The sequence below is a fragment of the Anolis carolinensis genome, chromosome 2 (genome assembly GCF_035594765.1).
Source record: "Anolis carolinensis isolate JA03-04 chromosome 2, rAnoCar3.1.pri, whole genome shotgun sequence".
NCBI lineage: Eukaryota > Metazoa > Chordata > Lepidosauria > Squamata > Dactyloidae > Anolis > Anolis carolinensis.
Window position 1 is genome coordinate 313,635,660 of NC_085842.1, and position 23,985 is coordinate 313,659,644.

Consider the following 23,985-nt stretch of genomic DNA (forward strand, 5'->3'; position numbering starts at 1 on the left):
ACTACAATAATAATAGAATAATAGAATATTTTATGTATATACTAGCTTTGCCCGGCCACGCGTTGCTGTGGCTTATGGGAATCCTTTGTTGGCCAGGTGGAATAGAGGTGAATAGCCTTGCAGTCTCAAAGCCTGGCCATTTTCTGGAATAGCTGGCGCTGTTTGTTGTATGAACGTAGAGGCATGGATGAGGGGTTGTGCTGCCAAGTTTAGTGTTTCTGGGATGTGTAGTTTTGTTGTTTTGTCCTAGGCCGAAATTTCATTACCAACCGTGTTTCCCCGAAAATAAGACAGTGTCTTATATTATTTTTTACTCCCAAAGATGCGCTAGGTCTTATTTTCAGGGGATGTCTTATTTTTCCATGAAGAAGAATTCACATTTAATGTTGAACAAAAAAGTGAACATTTATTCTATACTGTACAATAGTTGTCATCACAAACCAACATAACCAAACCAGACAAACTGTGACTCCTGTCAAGAATGTCTTGTTACTACCATTATTTCCATATACAACTGGTATGTACATTTACCAATCCTGCATGCTATGGTGTTTTGTTTGGCGGGCGCCGGGCATGCTTCCAAACAAATACTTTGCTAGGTCTTACTTTCGGGGGAGGCCTTATATTTAGCAATTCAGTAAAACCTCTACTAGGTCTTATTTTTTGGGGATGTCTTATTTTCGGGGAAACAGGGTGTATATATATATATATATATATATATATATATATATATATATATATAGTGTAATGTGCATAATTCCCATAGAGTAAACAACAAAACCACCGGACCAAATCACACCAAATTTGGCCACAAAAGGCATTAATCATCCAATCAATCTGCATGCTGCAGAGTGTCAGCAAAAATGGCTAGGCGTGTCAGTGCTGACACGCGTGTCATAGGTTGGCCATCACTGGACTAGGAGATGGGTCTTTATTATGTCACAAGACAGGCTTTGTGATGTCATAGAAGCAGGTCCATGTCATGTCACTCCAAGATTAGCAGGGGATAATTGTGGAAATGAGGGCAATCTATGTAAATGGGGCCAGAGTTTGGGCAAAGCATGGCTAACGAGGGGAATATGGTAACCCACAGCCAAAGTGAACACTCTCTTCAAGCATCCTGGCTTTTTGGGTAGACAGGAAAGCTACAATATTGCATCCAGTATCTGCACTCTTGCTTACACTCCTGATGGGACCTGACGTCTTACCCCCAGGACCAATGAGACCTATCACGGCTCTCTAGCTCATAGGGACTAATGTCATGAAGTTTCATAATTTACAACTCTGTCACCTCACTTTGCACCCTGCTCCAAAGACTTGCATAATAGAACCAGGTATTCACCCACCATCTATCTCCTTCACCCCCTCCCTTTGCTGCTGTTAGATGCATTACTAATGCACAAATGCAACATATGTACAAACACCTTCATGCTGACCCAGAGAACGGTGTCAATGCAGTCAATCTTCCACATTTTCAGGTTTAACTTTTGTGGATTTGATTACTATGGCATCCCTAGTTTCCTCCAGTATGACGCTAATGGTCAGCTTCCACTGGATGTTGACTCTAGAATTGTCATGGAGAATCTATCTCTTTAGGAATTTCAAGATCCTCCAGCACAACACTGTTGTCAGCTTCCAGAAGAAATCACATTAGAAAATCCTAGATATATGTTATTTTATTTGGATTTTTAAACTTTCACAGGAATCCTGTGCTCATAATCCTTGCAAATTTGGATGGCAGTGTTGATAGGAAATCGTAAACATGGATGCCCGGCCTTTAAGCCCCATTAATGCAAAAATCAGACTTTCTACTTCTCTATTTCTGCTTTTTCTGGGATTTATCTCCCTCCCTTTTATTGTCTCCTTGTTTTATTTTGTAATGGATATTATTTACTGTATTGCTTTTTGTATTGTGTTGTGCTGTTCTTTTATATGCTGTTTACATTGTATTGTTTTGGGCATGGCCCCATGTAAGCCGCCCCGAGTCCCCGTTGGGGAGATGGTGGCGGGGTATAAATAAAGTATTATTATTATTATTATTATTATTATTATTATTATTATTATTATTATTCCCAGAGAAGCACAGCAGTTCCTTGAGGCTTTTTGCACCTTGGGACCTGGCAACTTTAGGTCATGAGTGTCTTTAATGTTGCCTGTTTAGACCTAATGGTACATTTACAGGAGAGCATTGTTTGAGTACCTTTTAAAACTGCACAATTTTTGTTCATTGTGAAGCTTGGAAGCATAATCTGCATTTATACCCACCTCTCCTATAAAGCAATAACTTTCTAGAGTCTGTATTGTTGTTGGCAATTTCTCACCCACTCCCTGTCCTCACTGCAGGACACAAAGCCTCCTCCTGTGAAACCGAAAATGACTGGAAGATAATATCTGTTTTTAATAAACTGCTATTTTTAAAAAGGAATTTTGTTTTGATTATTAAAAAACACGGATAACTAAGTGTCACCTCTCCAAGGTTTCTGTGGTCATGACTCATATCATTTCCGTCCCTGCTGTAAAGGAATCTTCCAGGCATCTCTTCTTTTAAACCTCACAAGGACTGATTCAGTCAGGAACCAGGATCCAAATTCCTTCTGCACATTTCATCTCATGAAAAGTAAAAAGAAAATTATTGTAAAAAATATCCAACAACATGCAAAATGTAAGCTGCTTTGAGTCTCCTTGATACTCCACTTAGGCAGAAAAAAAATGAAATGGACAGATACAGAATGGGGGATGCCTGGCATGATAGCAGTATGTTTGAAAAAGGTCTTGGAGTCCTCGTGGAAAACAAGTTAAACATGAGTCAACAATGGCATGCAGTGGCTAAAAAAGCCAATGGGATTTTGGCCTGCATAAATAGTGTCTAGTTCCATGGAAGCCATGCCTCTATTCTGCCTTGGTCAGTCCACACCTGGAATACTGTGTCCAATTTTGGGCACTTCAATTGAAGGGAGATGTTGACAAGCTGGAATGTGTCCAGAGGAGGGCAACTAAAATGATCAAGGGTCTGAAGAACAAGCCCTATGAGGAGCGGCTTAAAGAGCTGGGCATGTTTAGCCTGCAGAAGAGAAGGCTGAGAGGAGACATGATGAGGGACATGTATAAATATGTGAGGGGAAGTCACAGGGAGGAGGGAGCAAGCTTCCTTTCTGCTGCCTGGAGACTGGGACACAGAACAATGGCTTCAAACTACAGCAAAAGAGATTCGACCTGAACATTAGGCAGAACTTCCTAACTGTGAGAGCTGTTCAGCAGTGGAACTCTCTGCCCCAGAATGTGGTGGAGGCTCCTTCTTGGGAGGCTTTTAAGCAGAGACTGGATGGCCATCTGTCGGGGGTGCTTTGAATGCAATTTTCCTGCTTCTTGCAGGGGGTTGGACTGGATGGCCCAGGAGGCCTCTTCCAACTCTATGATTCTATTCTATGATTCCTTGTGGAGAGAAAAAGCTGGGTAGAAATGAAAGTAATATTTTTGTACAGAACAAAAACTTCCGCACCCATTTGTTCCCAATCTGACATGAGAGATTTGTATTTTCTCCCCATAAGAGACTACTATGTCTGTATACATGAGCCAAACATGACAACCAGGGAAAACCAGTTATAGCAATTTGTTGATTTCCTGTGATAGTTAGGACATGAAGGCATGAAGGCAGAAGCATTCGATTCCCAACACAAAATCTGGCCTGAAATCTAAAGCTGCTTTAGAGCTCCTGAGTTGCTCTGAGCCAAACTGGATGGGATTTCCAAATCAACATCCAAGCTGAATCTTGTGGCCAGTGTGCATTGTTAGTGCGCAATGTTTGCTTTAACTGTTGAGTGAAAAGCTGAGTGGCAGAGCTGCCAAAGTCTAATCTGGACTTGATTTTGAACATAATGACTTCCTAGCCAGCATCTACTGTGTGCTTGGATACCTGGCAGGTTTTCTTTGGCTTATTAATAGCCGCATGATGGCAGCTTTTCATTGCATGCTTCTATGTGTCCATTGTGACACAGGGAGAAATCCAGAATTAACAGTTTTTTCATTGCATGCACGTGTACACATCCATTGCCATGCACAACTGTAGCTATTTGGCATGTCAGTAATTATGTGTAAATGCTCAGGACAATGCTAAATTATCAAATTTTGGGTGTGAGAGCAAATCAATTTTGCTTCTCCAACAGGGTCTGGGATAGGTATGGCCAAGCATTGCTTTGAAGTCACATAAAGAGGTATTTGCCTCTACAAAATGCCCCCTTCTAGTCCCTTGCAAGTGCAGTAGAGTCTCACTTATCCAACGTAAACAGGCCGGCAGAACGTTGGATAAGTGAATATGTTGGATAATAAGGAGGGATAAAGGAAAAGCCTATTAAACATCAAATTAGGTTATGATTTTACAAATTAAGCACCAAAACATCATGCTATACAACAAATTTGATAGAAAAAGTAGTTCAATACGCAGTAATGCTATGTAGTAATTACTGTATTTACGAATTTAGCACCAAAATATCATGATGTATTGAAAACATTGACTACGAAAATGTGTTGGATAATCCAGAATGTTGGATACGCGAGTGTTGGATAAGTGAGACTCTACTTTAGCTACATTTGGAGGGTTTTTGTGTGTTTTCTGGGCTGCATGGCCATGTTCAAGAAGTATTCTCTCCTGACGTTTTGCCCACATCTATGGCAGGCATCCTCAGAGGTTGTGAGGCATCGACAACACATAGCTACATTTGGAGCTTGTAAGATTATTTTTCCAGGATATCTCCCCAGGCATTTGAAAAGTCCAGAAGAAGCCCAGGGAGGAGAGATGTCAAGATTTTGGTGCATCTTCTAGGTTCTCCTGGGATGGACTACGTTCATGTCTTTCACTGCTCTATTCAGAAAAGGAAAAAGTTCATTTTTTAAAAGAAAAAAAGAGTTAAGGCACCATACTTTGACTTGTGGATAAATTGACCCAGGTTTTTGAGTAAATATTTTGAGTAAAATGTCTAGACCAGGCATGGGCAAACTTCCACTCTCCAGGTGTTTTGGACTCCAACTCCCACAATTCCTAACAGCCGGTAGGCTGTTAGGAATTGTGGGAGTTGAAGTCCAAAACACCCGGAGGGCCCAAGCTTGGTCTAGACTTATACATGAACAAAGTATTTGATTTGTATTGTCGAAGGCTTTCATGGCCGGGATCACAGGGTTGTTGTATGTCTTTCGGGCTGTGTGGCCATGTTCCAGAAGCATTCTCTCCTGACGTTTCGCCCACATCTATGGCAGGCATCCTCAGAGGTTGTGAGGTATGGAGAAAACTAAGCAAAGAGGTTAATATATATCTGTGGAAAGTCTAGGGTGAGAGAGGTCATTGTGAATGTGTAGTTAATCACTTAAATTAGCATTGAAAAGCTTATCTGCTGTCTTCTTCCTGCCTCTGGGGCATCCTTTGTTTAGAGTCGTTAACTGCCCTTGGTTGATTCATGTCTGGAAACCCTCTGTTTTCAGAGTATTGCTTTTTATTTACTGTTCTGATTTTTGAGTTTTGTAATACTGGTAGCCAGATTTTGTTCATTTTCATGGTTTCTTCCTTTCTGTTGAAGTTGTCCACATGCTTGTGGATTTCAATGGCTTCTCTGTGTAGTCTGACATGATAGTTGTTAGAATGGTCCAGCATTTTTGTGTTCTCAAATAGTATTCAAATAGTATTCGCCGACTTACAACCTGGCAAAATTTCTGGCTACACAGCTACAAACCCACATTGGGCTCACTGCACATTATATCAAGGACTCTACACACTTTATAGAAAAGATCAGCAACCTCAATCTAAGCACCAAGGACATCCTGATCAGCTTTGATGTGGTGTCCCTTTTTACCAAAGTCCCAGTAGCTGACACCCTCACACTAATCAAACAAAACTTCCCAGAAGACATCACAGCCCTGTTTCACCATTGCCTCACCACTAGCTACTTTCAGTGGGACACTGGATTCTATGAACAGAAGGATGGAGTGGCCATGGGGAGCCCTCTCAGCCCAGTAGTAGCAAATTTCTATATGGAATACTTTGAAAAACAGGCCCTAGAAACAGCACCAAAAAAGCCAACTGTTTGGTTCAGATACGTAGATGACACCTTCACGATTTGGAGCCATGGAGAGGAAGAACTCAGCAAGTTCCTGGACCATCTTAACAGCATCCACCCAAACATCCAATTCACCATGGAAAAAGAAAAGGAAGGAAAACTGCCATTTCTAGATGTTCTGGTCATCCGCAAACCCAATCAACAATTGGGCCACACAGTTTACAGAAAACCTACACACACAGATAGATACCTTCATAAAAACTCCAACCATCACCCAAGTCAAAAAAGGAGCACAATCAAAGCCCTGACAGACCGTGCACAAAGAATCTGCGAACCTCACCTCCTCCAAGGTGAACTCAACCACCTAAACTGGGCTCTACAGGCCAATGGATACTCCACCACAGACATCAGAAGAGCTGCAAGGCCAAGAACAAGCCATGAGAGTCAAGACAAAGATCCACCCAGAGGAAAGGTGTACTTACCATACATCAAGGGAGCTACTGACCGCATAGGGAAGCTGATGAAGAAGCACAACCTACAAACTATCTACAAACCCACGAAGAAAATCCAACAAATGCTACGGTCAGCGAAGGACAAGAGGGATCCTCTCTCTTCTGCAGGAGTCTACCGGATACCATGCAGCTGTGGACAAGTCTACATAGGGACCACCAAACGCAGCGCCCAAACAAGAGTCAAAGAACATGAAAGGCACTGCAGACTAATTCAACCAGAGAAATCAGCCATAGCAGAGCATTTGATGAACCAGCCTGGACACAGAATACTATTTGAGAACACAAAAATGCTGGACCATTCTAACAACTATCATGTCAGACTACACAGAGAAGCCATTGAAATCCACAAGCATGTGGACAACTTCAACAGAAAGGAAGAAACCATGAAAATGAACAAAATCTGGCTACCAGTATTACAAAACTAAAAAATCAGAACAGTAAATAAAAAGCAATACTCTGAAAACAGAGGGTTTCCAGACATGAATCAACCAAGGGCAGTTAACGACTCTAAACAAAGGATGCCCCAGAGGCAGGAAGAAGACAGCAGATAAGCTTTTCAATGCTAATTTAAGTGATTAACTACACATTCACAATGACCTCTCTCACCCTAGACTTTCCACAGATATATATTAACCTCTTTGCTTAGTTTTCTCCATACCTCACAACCTCTGAGGATGCCTGCCATAGATGTGGGCGAAACGTCAGGAGAGAATGCTTCTGGAACATGGCCGCACAGCCCGAAAGACATACAACAACCCTATTTGATTTGTATTCTGCTTCTTTACCCAGTAGGGGAGCCAAAGTGCCTTACAATGTAGAGTTAAAAGAATATGGCTAAAATATTATGTGGTAAGAAGTTGAAATGGCATGAAATGATCTGTCAATTTGAAGCCTTTATATAAAATTGCCACCCAGTAATATCTTGTCATCGTGTTGTCTGCACCTCGCCTTTCCCCAGGTATCGTTTATAATGTGGCTGTGGTGACGGGAGACATCCGAGGGGCTGGTACCAACTCCAAGATCCACATTGTCATGCATGGCTCCAAAGGGCTGAAAAACAGTGGGAAGGTCTTCCTGGAAGGAGGCGAATTTGAACGGGCCCGGTCGGATCTTTTTAACGTGGAGATAGCTGCTCTTCTGAGTCCCTTGAGCCGCGTCTCCATCGGACATGATAATGCTGGTCTCAGCTGTGGCTGGTATTGCGAGAAGGTGAGAATAGGCCACTTAACGCCTTTGGACAGCTGTCCAGTCCTGTTACTCATTTGCAATCTGACCAGAGTGACCTGCAACGTTTTTTTGGGTGATGGTGGGAGGCGAACACTGCTCTTATTTTCAATTATGATGCCATCAGGCTAGCTAGTCTATATAATGCGATAATGTTGGCTGCAAATGTGGTTTTGCTTAATATATGCTTTGTGAGAGCCAACTACGTGCAAAAATCAATTGCACCCTCAATGGATCTCTTGCTCCTTTGCAGTAACAGAGACAAGAATGCCATGCCACCCTGTTTAATGTGCCTTCTAAGACTGGGCAGACATCAAGATCACATTTGGCTGATTCCTCTAGAGTAGAAATAGATTCCCTATAAAAACCAAGGACTGCATTTGTTCAAGGAACGGAAAAAATTCATTGTGGACTACAAATCCCAAATATACATGCCTGTATAGGGTAATGCCGTTAACTTCCCATTGGAGCGGTACCTATTGATCTACTCACATTTGCATGTTTTCGAACTGCTAGGTTGGCTGGAGCTGGAGCTAACAGCGGGTGCTCAAGCCGCTCCTGGGATTCGAACCTGGGACCTTTCGGTCTGCAAATGGCGCTCCATGCAGTCATGCCAGCCACATGACCTTGGAGGTGTCTACGGACAATGCCGGCTCTTCGGCTTAGAAATGGAAATGAGCACCAACCCCCAGAGTCAGACATGACTGGACTTAACGTCAGGGGAAACCTTTATTTTTATAGTGTAATGCACCAACTAAAAAAAAAACTGTGCAGGGCTTGAGGAATCCAAGACTGGAGTTAAAATTGCTGGAAGAAACATTAACAACCTTAGGTATGCAGATGATACCACTCTGATGGTGGAAAGCGAGGAGGAGCTGAGGAGCCTTATCACCAAGGTGAAAGAAGAAAGTACAAAAGCCGGGCTGCAGTTAAACATCAAGAAAACCAAGATCATGGCAACCAGACTGATTGATAACTGGCAATTAGAGGGAGAGAAAAATGACAGACTTTGTATTTCTAGGTGCAAGGATTACTACAGACACAGACTGCAGCCAGGAAACCAGAAGACGTTTACTTCTTGGGAGGAGAGCAATGGCCAACCTCGATAAAATAGTGAAGAGCAGAGACATCACACTGGCAGCGAAGGTCTGCATAGTCAAAGCAATGGTATTCCCCATAATAACCTATGGCTGCGAGAGCTGGACCATAAGGAAGGCTGAGCGAAGGAAGAGAGAAGCTTTTGAACTCTGGTGCTGGAGGAAAATCCTGAGAGTGCCTTGGACCGCAAGAAGATCCATCTAGTCCATCCTCCAGGAAATAATGCCTGGCTGCTCACTGGAGGGAAGGACATTAGAGGCAAAGCTGAAGTATTTTGTCCACATCATGAGGAGACAGGAAAGCTTGGAAAAGATCACGATGCTGAGGAAAATGGAAGGAAAAAGGAAGAGAGGCCGACCAAGGGCAAGATGGATGGATGGTATCTGTGAAGTGACTGGCTTGACCTTGAAGGAACTGGGGGTGGCGATGGCCGACAGGAAGCTCTGAGGTGGACTGGTCCATGAGGTCACGAAGAGTCAGAAACGACTGTGTGAATGAAGAAGAAGAAGAAGAAGAAGAAGAAGAGGAGGAGGAGGAGGAGGAGGAGGAGGAGGAGGAGGAGGAGGAAGAAGAAATACCCGGTGCAATTGTAGTCTGCATCAATAGGAATATAGTGTCTAGATCAGGGCTGTCAAACTCATTATCATCGGGGACCAAATCAGCCTTATGGTTGCCTTCAAAGGGCCATTGAATCCATGGATTGAGAACCCATGGATGCAGAGGGCCAACTATAATCTGTTTACATAGTCATCGATGCTCTTTAGTTTCTACCAAGTTTGATTCCCCAGATGTTATTTATTGAATGACAACTTCCATCACTTTTGATTATCTACCAAGTGGACTGGGGATAATGGGAATTGTAACCCAGTTGCACACATGGCTCTGAGGTTGGGGAAAGGTTAAACAGCATTTTAAACATCATATCTAGAAGCCTTGTATCTACATTTCAACCCCACTCTCTTGACTGTTTTGTATCCTTCCAGAGGTTATTCTGTCCCAACACCCATCAGATCAGTCATGATGTAGAATGAGGAGGAATACAGGAGTTGGAGTCCAGCATCTGGAGTGACTCATAAAATGACATAAAGGGCACGACTTGGCCCATGGGCTCATTTGACACATATGGCCTAGATCAATGGAAGTAATAGTTTCTGTCTATTCTGCTTTGGTTCAGATCTCACCTGAAATTCTGTCCAATTCTGGTCCATACAATTCAAGAAGAATATTGAAGGGATGAAATGCATCGAGAGAAGGGCAACCACAATGGTCAAATTTCTGAAAGCCAAGCCCTATGAGGAACAGCTTAGGGGATGGGGTACATTTAGCATGGAGAAGAGAAGTTTAAGAGGAGACATGAATGTCTAAATATTTGGAAGGATGTTGCATTGAGAAGGGAGCCAGCTTGATTTCCGCTGCTAAAACTGAAAAAAAAGGGACTCCACCTAAACATTAAGAACTTCTTGATAGTAAGAACTGTTCAGCAATGAAATATACTGCTTTGGAGTCTGGTGGAGTCACTTCCTCTGGAGGTTTTGGAGCAACGTTTGGGTGGCCATCTGGCAGGAGAACTTTGAGTGTATTCCTGCATGACAGAATGGGATTGGACTGGATGGTCCTTGTGGTCTCTTCCAACTCAATGATTCTACCTAATGAGTGTAAAGAACAGTCCTTATTGCCTGTTTAAAGCAAAGGAAGGAAGGAGTCAATTTGATCTCTCTTGAGAGGAAGTTCCACAATTTTAGTGCTGCTTCTGAAAAGGCCCCGCTTAGCTTCTCTATGTGACAGGACATATGCATTGGTCTCTAATGACCCTGAATAAAGATTGCTTTAAAATATATAAAGCAATGATGCTGAAGTTTTAAAGTGTAGTCCTTGAGCATATCCTATTCTTCCTGCAATTTCAAAGCTTTCCTTTTGTATTTATGTGTGTGAAAAATGTATTACGTTTCATATAGAAAGCATTGACAGTGTTAAGTATGGCTAATCTCTTGTTTTTCTGTTCTGCATCTGCCAGGTGGTGGCCTATTGCCCATTTACTGGCATCGAACAGACGTTTCCTTGTGGGAAATGGCTTGATGAGGATGAAGGTGATGGACTGTTTGAACGGGAGCTCTATGAAATGATTTCACTGCGCCAGAAGAGGCTGAAAAGTAGGTGTATAAAAGAGGAAATATTGAGTGGCATTGTTAATTGGTATATAAATGAATGTCTCCACCAGTAGGTTTCTCAGGCTATCATATCTTGGACATGTCAGGAAATGATATGATTCATTGGGAAAGGTGATAATGTTTGATAAAAACACAGAGCAGCTAAGATCAGTCTCAGGCACACATTGAAGTGCATGAAAATGAAGAAAACATTCCAAATTAAGACCCACATGCGGAAATCTCAAGCACACAAACACACATTTCTCTTTTCTGCTCACTCTCACACTTCTCAAAAGGCTTAGAATACAAACAGATTTCTTTCTGATCCAGATAGTTGTATGTGTGGAAGAGGAACGGCATAATAGGCTTGTGCACTGATTCATTTTGGACGTTTGTCTTTGGCTTGTTCAGCTTATTCAGAAGCTTGTAATGGCATGTGCTCCGCAGCCATTTTTTTTACTGATCGCAACAAAACACTGGCTGTTGAAAGCCATCTGCTTTTGGTTTCTTTCGGTCACATGTGGAGTGTGGAGAGGGAGGCAGCCACTAGAAGAAAAAGGACTCTAGGAGGTGAGATTTCTTAAGCCCTCCCTTCTCTCTTGATTTGAAAGCAGAAAGGAGATTGAAGTGCTAACATTCCAGTTTTCATTTCCAGCACCTCCAAATCAAGAGAGAGGGCTTTTTAAAGGAAGCCCAGGGTAGGATACGTCTAGGTTGATCCCTCTTCCTTCCCTGGGAAATGGGAAGTCTCCTTAAATGCCTTGGAAAACTGCCTCCTGCAGAGCTCCTGTCTCATCTCGAGTAGAAACAGTTTTAATAAAGCATTAAACTCACCTCTCCTCTACAGACAGAAGGGAAAGGATCACAGAAAGAGTGGTATCTTAACTCTGATGCTTTTAATGAAGGGTATAAGGACAAAAAAGCCTAAAATGATGGGAAAGGGAGCCTGGGAAACCGCCCCCCCCACACACACACATACATAATGGGCCAGATAGAAAACAAATATTTTGGCTTCCCAGATCGAAAACTGATTTCTGTCTTCCCAAATTCGGGAGGCTCCCGAAAAATGGATTGGGACCCTCACCAAAATCCGGGACACCAAAATGGATAGTGGTTTACCCATATTGCACAAGCCTACAGCATAAGCTTTGGCATTCATGTTGAAAACTTTTACTCTGCCATGTGAGTAATGTCAACACAGGACAACAGTCTTCAAACAAAACCAGGTAAGCTAATCAACATACTCACAATAGTCTTTTTATTGTAGTCTCTTCACAGGAAGATTTGAATGCATCTCCCCACATTCCTCTGGTCTTCCCTTTTTGTATTTCCCCAGCCTCACCCTTCACACACACCTCCTTCACAATCACTCAGCTGGTGGTCCTCAGCATGTCTTGAACCATGTCTTGCATATCTTCCCATAGGATTAAAGGAGGATGCTTTCTTTGCTCCAAGGGTGGGACTTACTGCCTTCCTCTCATTCTTACAGAGGATTATTGTGAGGTTACTGCCTGTCTTAGGAGAAAACCACAAAGCTGTAGTTATGAACCATTTTACATCTTCTCTTAGTCATTTTTGAACTCTGTCTAGTTTTTCAAAATGCGTCCCAGAGGACTGAAAACAGGATTCTTAGACTCACAACTCCACAGTCTAACCTAATGGGTGTTGACTACAGCCTCAGACCTTGTCTGATTAACTTATGGGTGGCAACCTGGTCTTGTAATCCCAGAAACCTTGGTCTTTTTTTTTGCTTAATCCCATTAAAGATACTCATGGTGCTGCCAGTTGTTTCTGTAATTCTAAGGTGTCTCCATGGAACAAAACTATCTGAAATCGAGCTAACCCCTGGAACCTCCCCAAAGGTTTATTGATCACCCAATTGCTGTGCCATTGTATCTCTTGTTGGCCCCAACCAAAGCCTTTGCAGGACCTCCAACAAAAAGTATTGTTGGTGTCTGATCTGCATTTTTCACCTTTCTGATTGGAGCCAGCAAGGTTGGCTTTCGAAAGGCAAAATATTGGCTGCAACCCCAAAGTCCCAACCCCGAAAGAGTTGTAATTTTGTGCCTGGTGTGCTACAGCCATTTAGCTTATAGGACTAGAGGACTATAATTGAAGCCTTTGTTCACAGTCCGCACAGAAAGGTGTGCTTGGCAAGCATTTGCAAAGCGAGCAACACCATATAACATTTATACGCCTTTTTAAAGCTTTCCCACTAACAGCTTATTGCTATCTGATGGGTTCTTTGCCACCTGGCTTGGCATTAGTCAATTGGTTACAGTTTGCTTATGACCTCCAAGATGGCATGCAATAACTTTGCACTCACTGCTAAACATTAATTGTAAATGATCTTCACCTCATATCTAAATTTTCTTAGCATAGCAGTCAGCAAATCCCCTTATGAAGCATGGAGAATGTTTCCTTGTTTTTACTCGAAGCTGAAATATCCATCAATTTCTTGGCTCCCTCATACCCTGCTTTGATAAGCGTTACCTGTTGATGGTCTCGCTTTGGCACTTAAAGGGAGATAAACTTTGTATATGGCAATAAAGATATATTCCCATTACTGTGAGCATAAATAACACAATCAACAATTGTCTCAACCATCCCAAATTTGAAAGCCAGGGAAAATCCAAATCATTATCTCTCTTAATACTGTGTGCCAAATTCTTGTAACCATTTTATCTTTCTTTCAGTCCATCAGGTTAAAACAACACGTTCTCCTAAATTCTTTGGATCCGTGATTGTGTCTTAATAATAGGTGATCTATATCACCTTTGTCTTCCAGAGCAGCCTTTCTCACCACATTTAATTCCATTGGCAACACTGCATCCTCACAGCCTCTGAGGATGCCTGCCATAGATGCAGGCACAACGTCAGGAGAGAATGCTACTGGAACATGATCATACAGCGTGAAAAACTCACAGCAACCCTATAATGCCATAGCTTTGGATTATCGAAAGTTCTCATGGCCAGAATCCTTGGGTTCCTGTGAGTTTTCCAGGCTTTATGGCCATGTTGAAGAAGCATTTTCTCCTGACGTTTTGCCCACATCTATGGCAAGCATCCTCAGAGCTTGTGAGGTGTGTTGGAATCTAGTCAAGTGGGGTTTGGCTTTTTGGAACATGACCATATAGCCTGGAAAACTCACAGCAACCCAGCTTTGGATTCTCTTTTCTAGTGTTATCTTTGGAAGAGTAAAGAAATTGAACCCACTTGCTATCCGAGAAAATAAAATGGTTGAGGAAATCATCTGTACATTACTCAGCAATGTAAGATGACCATTACAGCCTGGAGACAGTGCACTTTTAATTTTGATGGTTCTTTTAATTTTAACACCCAGATCATTTCCAGTTGGCATTAAAAGGGATAACAACCCCCTCGTAAAAGGTTCGCCTGTCACATTGGCGGGCATATGATTATAGTCAAACTGACCACATATCATCAGCCATCCAATCTTAATCTTAGCATAACACATTATCCGGAGATGTAAAATTGCTACAGTTTGACACCACTTTAACTAGTGCTATAGAATCATGGAACTTGTAGCTTTGCAAGGTCTTGAGCCTTTTCTCCTAAAAAGTCTGATGCCTCACCATACTGCAACCTCCCTGTTTCCATAGCATTGAGTCATGGCAGTTAAAGTGGTGCCAAACTGCATTAATTCTACAAAGTAGAGACAGCCTGGCTCCCCACCTTGATAGAAGAAGTCCTGTGCATACAAGTAAGCTCTTTTTGCATTGGATGCAAAAGAGATTATTTTTGTGTCTCAGTAAATCTGGATCTCCATTACTGCTATTAGACATTTGGCCAAATGTCTCAATCATATTTTTCTGTCTCATTGCACCTCAATGCTGATCCCGTCAGTTATTTTATAGCCTTTGAAGAGCAAATGCCTCATAATAATAATAATAATAATAATAATAATAATAATAATAATAACAACAACAACAACAACAACAACAACAATAATAATAACTTTATTCTTATACCCCACCCCATCTCCCCGGAGGGACTCGGGGTGGCTTACATGGGGCCTTGCCCAACACAACAATGTAACAAAAACAACAAGACAATAAAACAAATATCCCAACAATAAAACATCAGCATCAATAAAACAGTCATAAAAATCAACATACAGAATAAAATGTTAAAAACAGGGGACTAATACACGGATCTGGGCCAAAGTGCAGAAAAATTTCAAAATGGGGAGAGGTAGATCCACAGCTAAAATAGTCAATAAAGTGCATTATAATACTGGCAAAGCATCATCGATGGAGCTATTGTTGAATGGGCAGATAAATCGAACCTACAACGATTAATCATCGAAGGCCTTTTGGAAGAGCCAGGTTTTAGGCTCATGTTCCTACCCTTCCCTTGCTGTTTTTCTGTTGAATAGGCTTTTAAAAACATTTATAGGACTTTAGCGTCTAGATCAGTGGTTCCCTTGGAATTTGAAATTATGAATGTGAAACTAAATGTTGTAAAAACTAATGAAAATAGAACAAGAGAAATGGAAGAAAGATGGACAATGGTAAAGAACTATATCATGAATCAATCTGGAGATCAAGCCATAAGAAATAAGATACAAATGTTATATAGTATATAGGTTGGAAATGGATTAAGATAAAGATATAAAAATTGTCTCATAAAGAAACGAATATGTAAAAAGAAAACAATCCTTGTGTTGGTGGTGGGAATTGTAAATGTTTTGTATGTCTACGGTATGTATTTTTTGTGTTTTAAAAAATAAAAATTTATTTTTAAAAAAAATAGATCAGTGGTTCCCAAAACTCCTAACAGATGGTAAACTGGCTGGGATTTCTGGGAGTTGTAGGCCAAAAACATCTGATGGTCCACAGGTTGAGAACCACTGGTCTAAATCCAGGGAAGTCATGCTACCTCTCTATTCTGCTTTGGTCAGACAACACTTGGAATACTGTGTCCAATACTGGTCACCATAATTTAAGGGAGATGCTGACAAGCTGGAATGTGTCTAGAAGACGGTGACTAAAATGATCAAGGGTCTGGAGAACAAGCCCTATGAGGAGTGGCTTAAAGAGCTGGGCATGTTTAGTCTGCAGAAGACAAGGCTGAGAGGAGACATGATGAGGGCCATGTATAAATATGTGATGGGAAGTCACAGGGAGGAGGAAGCAAACTTGTTTTCTGTGACTAGGACACAGAACAATGGCTTCAAACTACATGAAAGGAGTTTCCACCTCAACATTAGGAAGAAATTCATCACTGTGAGAGTTATTCAGTAGTGGAACTCTCTGCCCCGGAGTGTGGTGGAGGCTCCTTCTTTGGAGGCTTTTAAACAGAGACTGGCTCGCCATCTGTTGAGGGTACTTTGAATGTGATTTTCCTGTTTCTTGGCAGAATGGGGTTGGACTGGATGGCCCATGAGGTCTCTATGATTCTATGTTTTGTTTCTCTGTAGTTTAGTATGTAGCTAGTGTCAGTATTAAGGACATCCCAAAGAATTATGGCAGTGTCCCAGACCAGGACAATACATAATATTCATAAAAATAGCTTTGGCATGGTTTCAATGATGGCACTCAATGACGGATTAATTACTTTTGGTTCCACTGGACCAACAGTAATTAATATAGCCAGCACTCCAAATTCTCTGGCATCAAGAGTGAAGGACCCCTTGAAAGTGAAAATCTGTTTATAAAGGAATTGCCTTTTTTTAAATCTGAGATCATTTCAAGGTCTTTTTGTATGATTCTATAGTTAATTTCCACTGGAAGCTCAACTTGTTTGGGATGAATTCTGTGAAGAATAAAATAGAATATTGGACTGAACAAGACATGAAGGGGGCGATGAAATGATTTTTAAATTGCTAGCTAGGCATTTTAAATGACTAGACATTTACATTTAGAATATCTATATTAAAGTCTGTTTTGGGTATAAAAGCTGTGATTTTTTTCATATGATGCTATTATCTTGGGCTGCTTCAATTGTAAAAAAAAAACCCTTTAGTTAAAATAGATACCTGTGCATAATAGTTTCTCTTTACCGCTGTACAGTCGGCTCTCCTCATTTGTGTTTTTCTTTTATGAATTTGATCATTAATTAGGATTTGATTAAAATCTAGGAGTCTGCAGGTCCTCCAGTGTGACTCTATGGTTAACCTCCATAAGAAATTGGCCAAAGAGTCACATTGGATGATCTAGAGGTTCTTCAAAAGAACATCTCTCTAGGAGTCTCTAGGTCCTCCAGTGTGACTCTGTGGTTAACCTCCAAGAAATTGGCCAAAGAGTCACATTGGATGGTCTTGAGATTTTTCAAGGGAACGTCTCTCTAGGAATCTCTAGGTTCTTCAGTGTGATTCTGTGGTCAATCTCCAGTGGAAGTCGATCATTGAGTCAGGCTTACAGGATTTAGAGCAGTGGTTCTCAACCTGTGGGTCCCCAGATGTTTTGGCCTTCAACTCCCAGAAATCCTAACAGCTGGTAAACTGGCTGGGATTTCTGGGAGTTGTAGGTCAAAACCTCTGGGGACCCACAGGTTGAGAACCCAGGCCTTTTCTACACACCATATAAAATCCAGATTAACTGCTTTGAACTGAATTATATGGCAGTGTAGACTCATATAATCCAATTCAAAGCAGATAATGTGGATTATATGGCAGTGTAGAGAGCTGTTCTCTCATCTTAAAAAATAAGGTTGTTTTCCCCCAATTTTCCACTTTTTTACAGGTGTCCTACAACCATAACTCTAACAAATATGAAGGGCTCTCTGTATAACAAATCCCAGAACGTAGCCACTCCAACTCAAGGATCTCACTATTTCCACTATAGTAACTCATTCTTCTCTTCTATTGGTTGGGATCAAGTACAAAATATCCAATCCCTTTGTGGTCTTCTCCATCTTTTGGACAGTGGAATTTTCTGCAAGGCAAGTGAGGAAGTTGTTGGATCTTACAGAGTTCAACTTCCAACAAATCTCAGGGAGGTTACTTCATCCACCCAAAAGACAAATAAATGGGTCTTAGAGCAAAACTGGTCTGAATCTCCTAGAGGTTAAGATGAGTAAACTATTATACTTCATCTATATCGTGAGAAGAAACAGTAATGCTTAGGAAAGTGGAGGGCAGTAGGGAAAAAAAGACTGTATTGCAGATGGATAGACTCAGTCAAGGAATCTGTAGCCCTTAATCTACAAGACCTGTGACTTCATCATACATGAAAAATAAGCGTCCTAGGACACTTCTGCTCCAGTTCACTCATGGAGCCCCACACTGCCCATTAGTCTATGTAGGCTGACTTCTGGTCGGTCTCCATGGGGGAACTGGAGCGGCAGCATAGTAGGAACAATGAGGCTACTGTGGCATTAAGTCGTGCTGTGACACTTTCCAATGTGTGATGGGGAAGTATCAGCTACCAGCCGGGGTGCTGGGGTTATCCTGCTGCCTCCCCAATTCACACAGAGGTTGGCAAATCACAATATTGAATCTCATCCATGTAATGAGGTCCCTAAGCAAGTCTATTGATGATAGAGTGGACTGAAGATTTCTCATCATACTATGACAAAGTCAGCTTGATAGCAGTTAGCAACAACAACAATTTTAGCAATTGCTCCTGGATCATTGGTGCTTTTGTCCCTAGTATTGCCATTTTCCATCCACCTGTAATATTGTCTATCTTCCCTTCATAGTGTGTTGATTTATTTATTTGGCTTCATTTGAGAGTCTCTTAGCAAATATGTTCTTGCCAAAAGCCATGGGGTAGAGCCATCTCTTTGTTCTCAAAATATGCTTCCAAGATTGGAGAAGGACCGCTTGTTGTTGCATGCATTGAGCTTTTAAAATTATGACAATTAGGCTGATGAGCTGTAAAGAACAAGATCTGCATAGCATAATAGTGCTGAAGTTTCCCAACATGTTAACTGTTTGGGACTGGTTTTGTCAAAAAAAGTAATTACATTGTGCTGAAAAAAAATCCTGCTTCCACTCCCTTGACTCTTTTGCTAGACCGTTTCCTTCTTATCTTGTTAACTGTCCCTAGCTACATCTCTTTTTCTGTAATGTTTACATATTCATTGCATATGTAGAGAGCTGTCCGTGGCTGGCTACACACAGCAAACAACAACAGTAAAAGATAGGCTCTTGACTCAGGTTTACAAGTTGTGCCAACAACTACACATTTTCTTCTTGGTAAGTCACATTGCTTGTACTCCCATTTGCTGGTATATTGGAGCTGGTGAACTACTTACTTACAAAGGAAAATTGTATACCATACAGCTGTCCCAATTTAGTAGGGAATAGGTACAGTCCTTGGAGCCCCCGGTGGCACAGTATGTTAAAGCACTGAGCTGCTGAACTTGCTGACCGAAAGGTTGCAGGTTCGAATCCGGGGAGCAGAATGAGTGCCCACTGTTAGCCCCTGCTTCTGCCAAACTAGCAGTTTGAAAACATGCTAATGTGAGTAGATCAATAGGTACCGCTCCGGTGGGAAGGTAACGGCGTTCCATGCAGTCATGCTGGCCACATGACCTTGGAGGTGTCTACAGACAATGCCGGCTCTTTGGCTTAGAAATGGAGATGAGCACCAACGCCCAGAGTTGGACACAACTGGACTTAATATCAGGGGAAAGCTTTATCTTTACTAGTCCCAACTATAATCCTCTACCATCACATTTTTGACTTTATAAAAATGTTCATTTCTTTCTCCTCCTCCCATTTTATCTCTTTGTCCTAAATTAGCTTCAATTAGTACATTTCATGTGAAACTACAAAGGTAGTTGCTACTCAGTTAACTCAGCAATGGTGTTTGCCGTCTTGAGCACACTTTGATGTTGCTTAGCCAGAACTTCTGTAAGGAGGCTTCCCATCTTTAGAACAAAGTTTATGACCAGTTTATGAATATCTCCGTGGGGCGTGTTCTCTCTTTATGTGCATTTTAATCCAGCATTTAACTATATTCATGAAAATGACCAAACAGAGAACATCAGGAGCAGAAAGCCACAAGGGTGAAAAGATGCAATTGCGCTTTTGGATTTACAGAAGGCAGGGATGCCAGAAGAATGAATAAACAGGGAGGCAGCTTGGAAAAGAGTGGACAGATGCAAGCGAACGCGCAGTTTCCCATTTCTGAATTTCTAACCAGCTGTTCTCTACTTATTCAAAATGGATCTCTAAACTCTGACTCATAACTCTAAACTCTAAGCCCTTGTAAAGGATAATTCCTTTCCTCTAAATCAGGAGTGGTGAGCTTAATACAGTTTTGAAGTTGTACTGCTGGATAGACCCCAGAGTTGGTTCTCCTATAGTCTCAGGGTGCATCTACACTATAGAACTAATGAAGGTTTACACTATTTTAACTGCTTTGGTTCAGTGCTATGGAATCCTGGGAGGTGTAATTTTATAAAGTCTTTAACTTTCTCTGCCAAAGAGTTCTGGTGCATGACCAAACATCAACTCCCATGTTTCCATAGTGGTATCAAACTTCATTCACTCCACAGTGTAGATGAACCCTCAGTCCAGCTTTTCTTGATGGCCATATATCTTTATGCAGGACATTATCCTTTCATAGTTTTCAAGAAGTAGCTGTGTTGGTATGGGAAAGGAGGGAAAGGAAGAAACATGGCAGCCCGTTTAAGATGAACTGGTTTTCATTTCAACATGGGCTTTTGTGGATGTAAATCCACTTGTTTGGATACAGTAAGCAAGTGGTATTAGGCTCTCTGGCATAAAGCATATTTTTATAAGTGGGATAGAATGCAATAGGATACAGAAGGATGCCAATAATGTTAATTGCCCTAAACTTTTAGCACTAATGGATCAAGTTAAAAATCTGAAAGACCTGTATCACCTTGTCCAGCCCTCTGAAAATTAACTATGCTGGATGTTACAGTCCACCAGTCTCTGGAGAATCACCCATTGCCTAATCAATAATAACTATTCCTTTCTTCCCTATTGACTTTTCCCCTCCTTCTTTCTCCTCTTTCCTTTTTTGGGATTCAAGAACTCAGTAATCTCCCCAATCTCCCCTCTTTTAACAAAACCAAGCGCTGTTGCATATCCTCCACATGTCCCAGTTTGGCAAGGACAGTTCAGATTAATCCTCTGTCATCCCATTTTTTCAGCTGCCTTCAAAATGTCCCCATTTCTCTCTCCTCCTTTATCCTCACCTTACTTCAGTTGTGAGGAACTGGGTTTACACTGAAAAGTAGCTTGTATTAATGAACTCAGCCGTGGAGAGGAGATGGGATATGAGAGATCTTCCTCTTTCCAGCATTCTCAGAAAAAGGCAAACTGCAGCAGTTCATCCTGGTTTATATGCCATTAATTCCTTTCCACATTTTTTACTACACTCTGATGGTGCTTGGCCACATATGTGCCAGTTTCCATCTTCAAAATAGTGGAGGTCGTGTGGTTGCTAAAGAGTAGGAAGACCTTCAAAGTTAGTACCGTATGAGCCTCTCCAAACATTTCTGCATCTCCGCTAGCTCCAGGATGTCCATTACCCTCAACAGTAATTGATGTTTCAGAAACAAAGCATTGCATAAGGTTCATAATTGGTGGGAGGAATTCATCCTTGCTTTCTGCCCGTCCTCTCCCTGATCACATTAGTGCAACAAATGCTTTTAAAATGAGTTAAAATGCTGCATAATCAAAGCGCCTCTGCGGTAAACGGTTTGTCCTGTTCGAGATGCAATCCCGTTGAAATCCAGTTCATTACCGCAGACATTCCTTAATGTTTGAGCCACTTTATCTCGGTGCAGCAGTCCATTCAGGCAAAGCATTTATGACCTTTACACTGCCGTATTATCAACCCTGATTGCTATTGACAGTGTAATTCCTTTGTGATGGCTGGATATTAAATGGGCAAGAAGCAGTGTCCTCGAGTAATTGGTGACCTTTAATAGCCATATGTGGGGATGGCTTGTATTGTCATCTCACCCCCCTGCTTGGCCTTTGGCAAGACCTCTGTCTGAATGAATTTTCTGGTGTTTATGGCAAGGAGACTTTCTGTGGAGCCTCCTGACATGGCTTGGCATAGTTATTACAATCATTGCTATTTTAGGACTACAGCTTCCAATCTTCTGCCCTGGAGACCTGAAGGCTGTAGTCTAAAATGGTAACTTTCCAAAGATCTGAGACCAAAGCTGATGCAGAGGTTGCATTTGCACAGCCAAGGCTCGTTTCTTTAGTGTGTTTTGGAGAGATGGAAATAGAAAGATGTTGACCTGAAATAATGAATGGATGAACAAATGTTCAGTGATAAATCGTTACAGCTGTACGGACTTCCACCATTATGATTATGATTATGGTTATTGTTGATAATGTTGTTGTTGATGATGCTTGTATATCAGAAACTGAGACCCAAAGTGCCCATTGTTAAAAAAATGCCATCAGAGTAATTATATATTTGATAGTCTCATATTTGCCCAATCTGTGTTAGGTTAGACTTTCTTATAATTTTGCATGATGCATTTAAAACAAAACATTGTATTGCTGTGAGTTTTCTGAGCTGTATGGTCATGTTCCAGGAGCATTCTCTCCTGACGTTTCACCCTCATCTATGACAGGCATCATCAGAGGTTGTGAGGTCTGTTGGAAACTAGGCAAGTGAGGTTTGTCCAGGGTAGGAGAAAGAACTCTTGTCTGTTGGAGACAAGTGTGAATGTTGCCATTGGCTACCTTGAATAGCATCGAATGGCCTTGCAGATTCAAGCCTGGCTGCTTCCTGCTTGAGGGAATCCTGTATTGTGAGGTGTTAGCTGACCCTGATTGTTTCATGTTTGGTATTTCCCTGTTTACTGTCCTATTTTAGATTTTTTTTTTAATACTGGTAGCCAGATTTTGTTCATTTTCATGGTTTCCTCCTTTCTGTTGAAATTGTTCACATGGTTGTGGATTTCAGTGGCATCTCTGTATTCTGACAAGGTGGCTGTTATCTTCTCAAATAATATGTTGTGTCTAGGTTGGTTCATAAAGTGATCTGCTATGGCTGACTTCTCTGGTTGGCTTAGTCTGCAGAGCCTTTCATGTTCCTTGATTCATGTTTGGGCAATGCTCTGTTTGGTGGTCCCTATGTAGACTTGTCCACAGCTGCATGGTACAGTACACTCCTGTAGAGGTGAGAGGATCTAAAAGCTCTAAAATCAGGACAGTAAATAAAATACACAATCAGAAAACAGGGAATTCCAGACGGGAAACAATCAGGGCCAGCTAACACCTCCCAACCAAGGATTCCCCCAGGAAGGAAGCAGCCAAGCTTTGAATCTGCAAGGCCATCCAATTCTAATCAAGCTGGCCAATTGCAACATTCACACTTGCCTCAAACAGACAAGAGTTCTTCCTCCCAACCTGGATATTCCACAGATATTGGAAACCTCAGTTGCCTAGTTTCCAGCAGACCTCACAACCTCTGAGGATGCCTGCCATAGATGTGGATGAAACGTCAGCAGAGAATGCTTCTGGAACATGGCCATACAGCCCAGAAAACTCACAGCAACCCAGTAGTTCTGGCCATGAAAGCCTTCAACAACTCATAAAACACTGTATTTTGGATTGGTATGCAACCATTCTGTATGTAAGATTCCATTGTTGTTGTAGTAGTATTACACTACTACTACTACTACTACTACAATCGTTCATTCCTTTTTGTGAGATCCTCACCTGCATTCTGAATTAATAAAGAGCAAGCAGAATTTGAAGCTCGGTGAGGATATTTTCATGGTTAAGCAAAGATCTGAGCATAGCAATTTCAGGTGCAGACTCCTAACCATTTCACCAAACTATTTTATTACAGCTTATCAAATTTTTTGCCTGAAGGTCAAACTAGATGTTAAGGGAAATGAATAATCACCATGATTAATCCATTTTTCCTCCCATTATGCTATTTTCTGAGAAATGTGTGGTTTAGCAATCAGGCTTACAAATTCAATTTGAAGTTATTTTCCAAAGATTGAACGTACAGCACATTAAAAGCAATATATGTGGCT

The 23,985-nt window shown here is 41.5% G+C and overlaps 1 protein-coding gene across 1 annotated transcript in view; it reads left to right on the forward strand.

The window, feature by feature from the left end:
* Positions 1 to 23,985, forward strand: part of loxhd1 (lipoxygenase homology PLAT domains 1) — a 210,406-nt gene that overhangs the window by 37,494 nt on the left and 148,927 nt on the right. The window contains exons 8-9 of the mRNA XM_062972582.1: positions 7,515 to 7,765; positions 10,893 to 11,028. Coding sequence (XP_062828652.1) covers positions 7,515 to 7,765; positions 10,893 to 11,028 — 387 coding nt within the window. The remainder of the gene's footprint in view (positions 1 to 7,514; positions 7,766 to 10,892; positions 11,029 to 23,985) is intronic.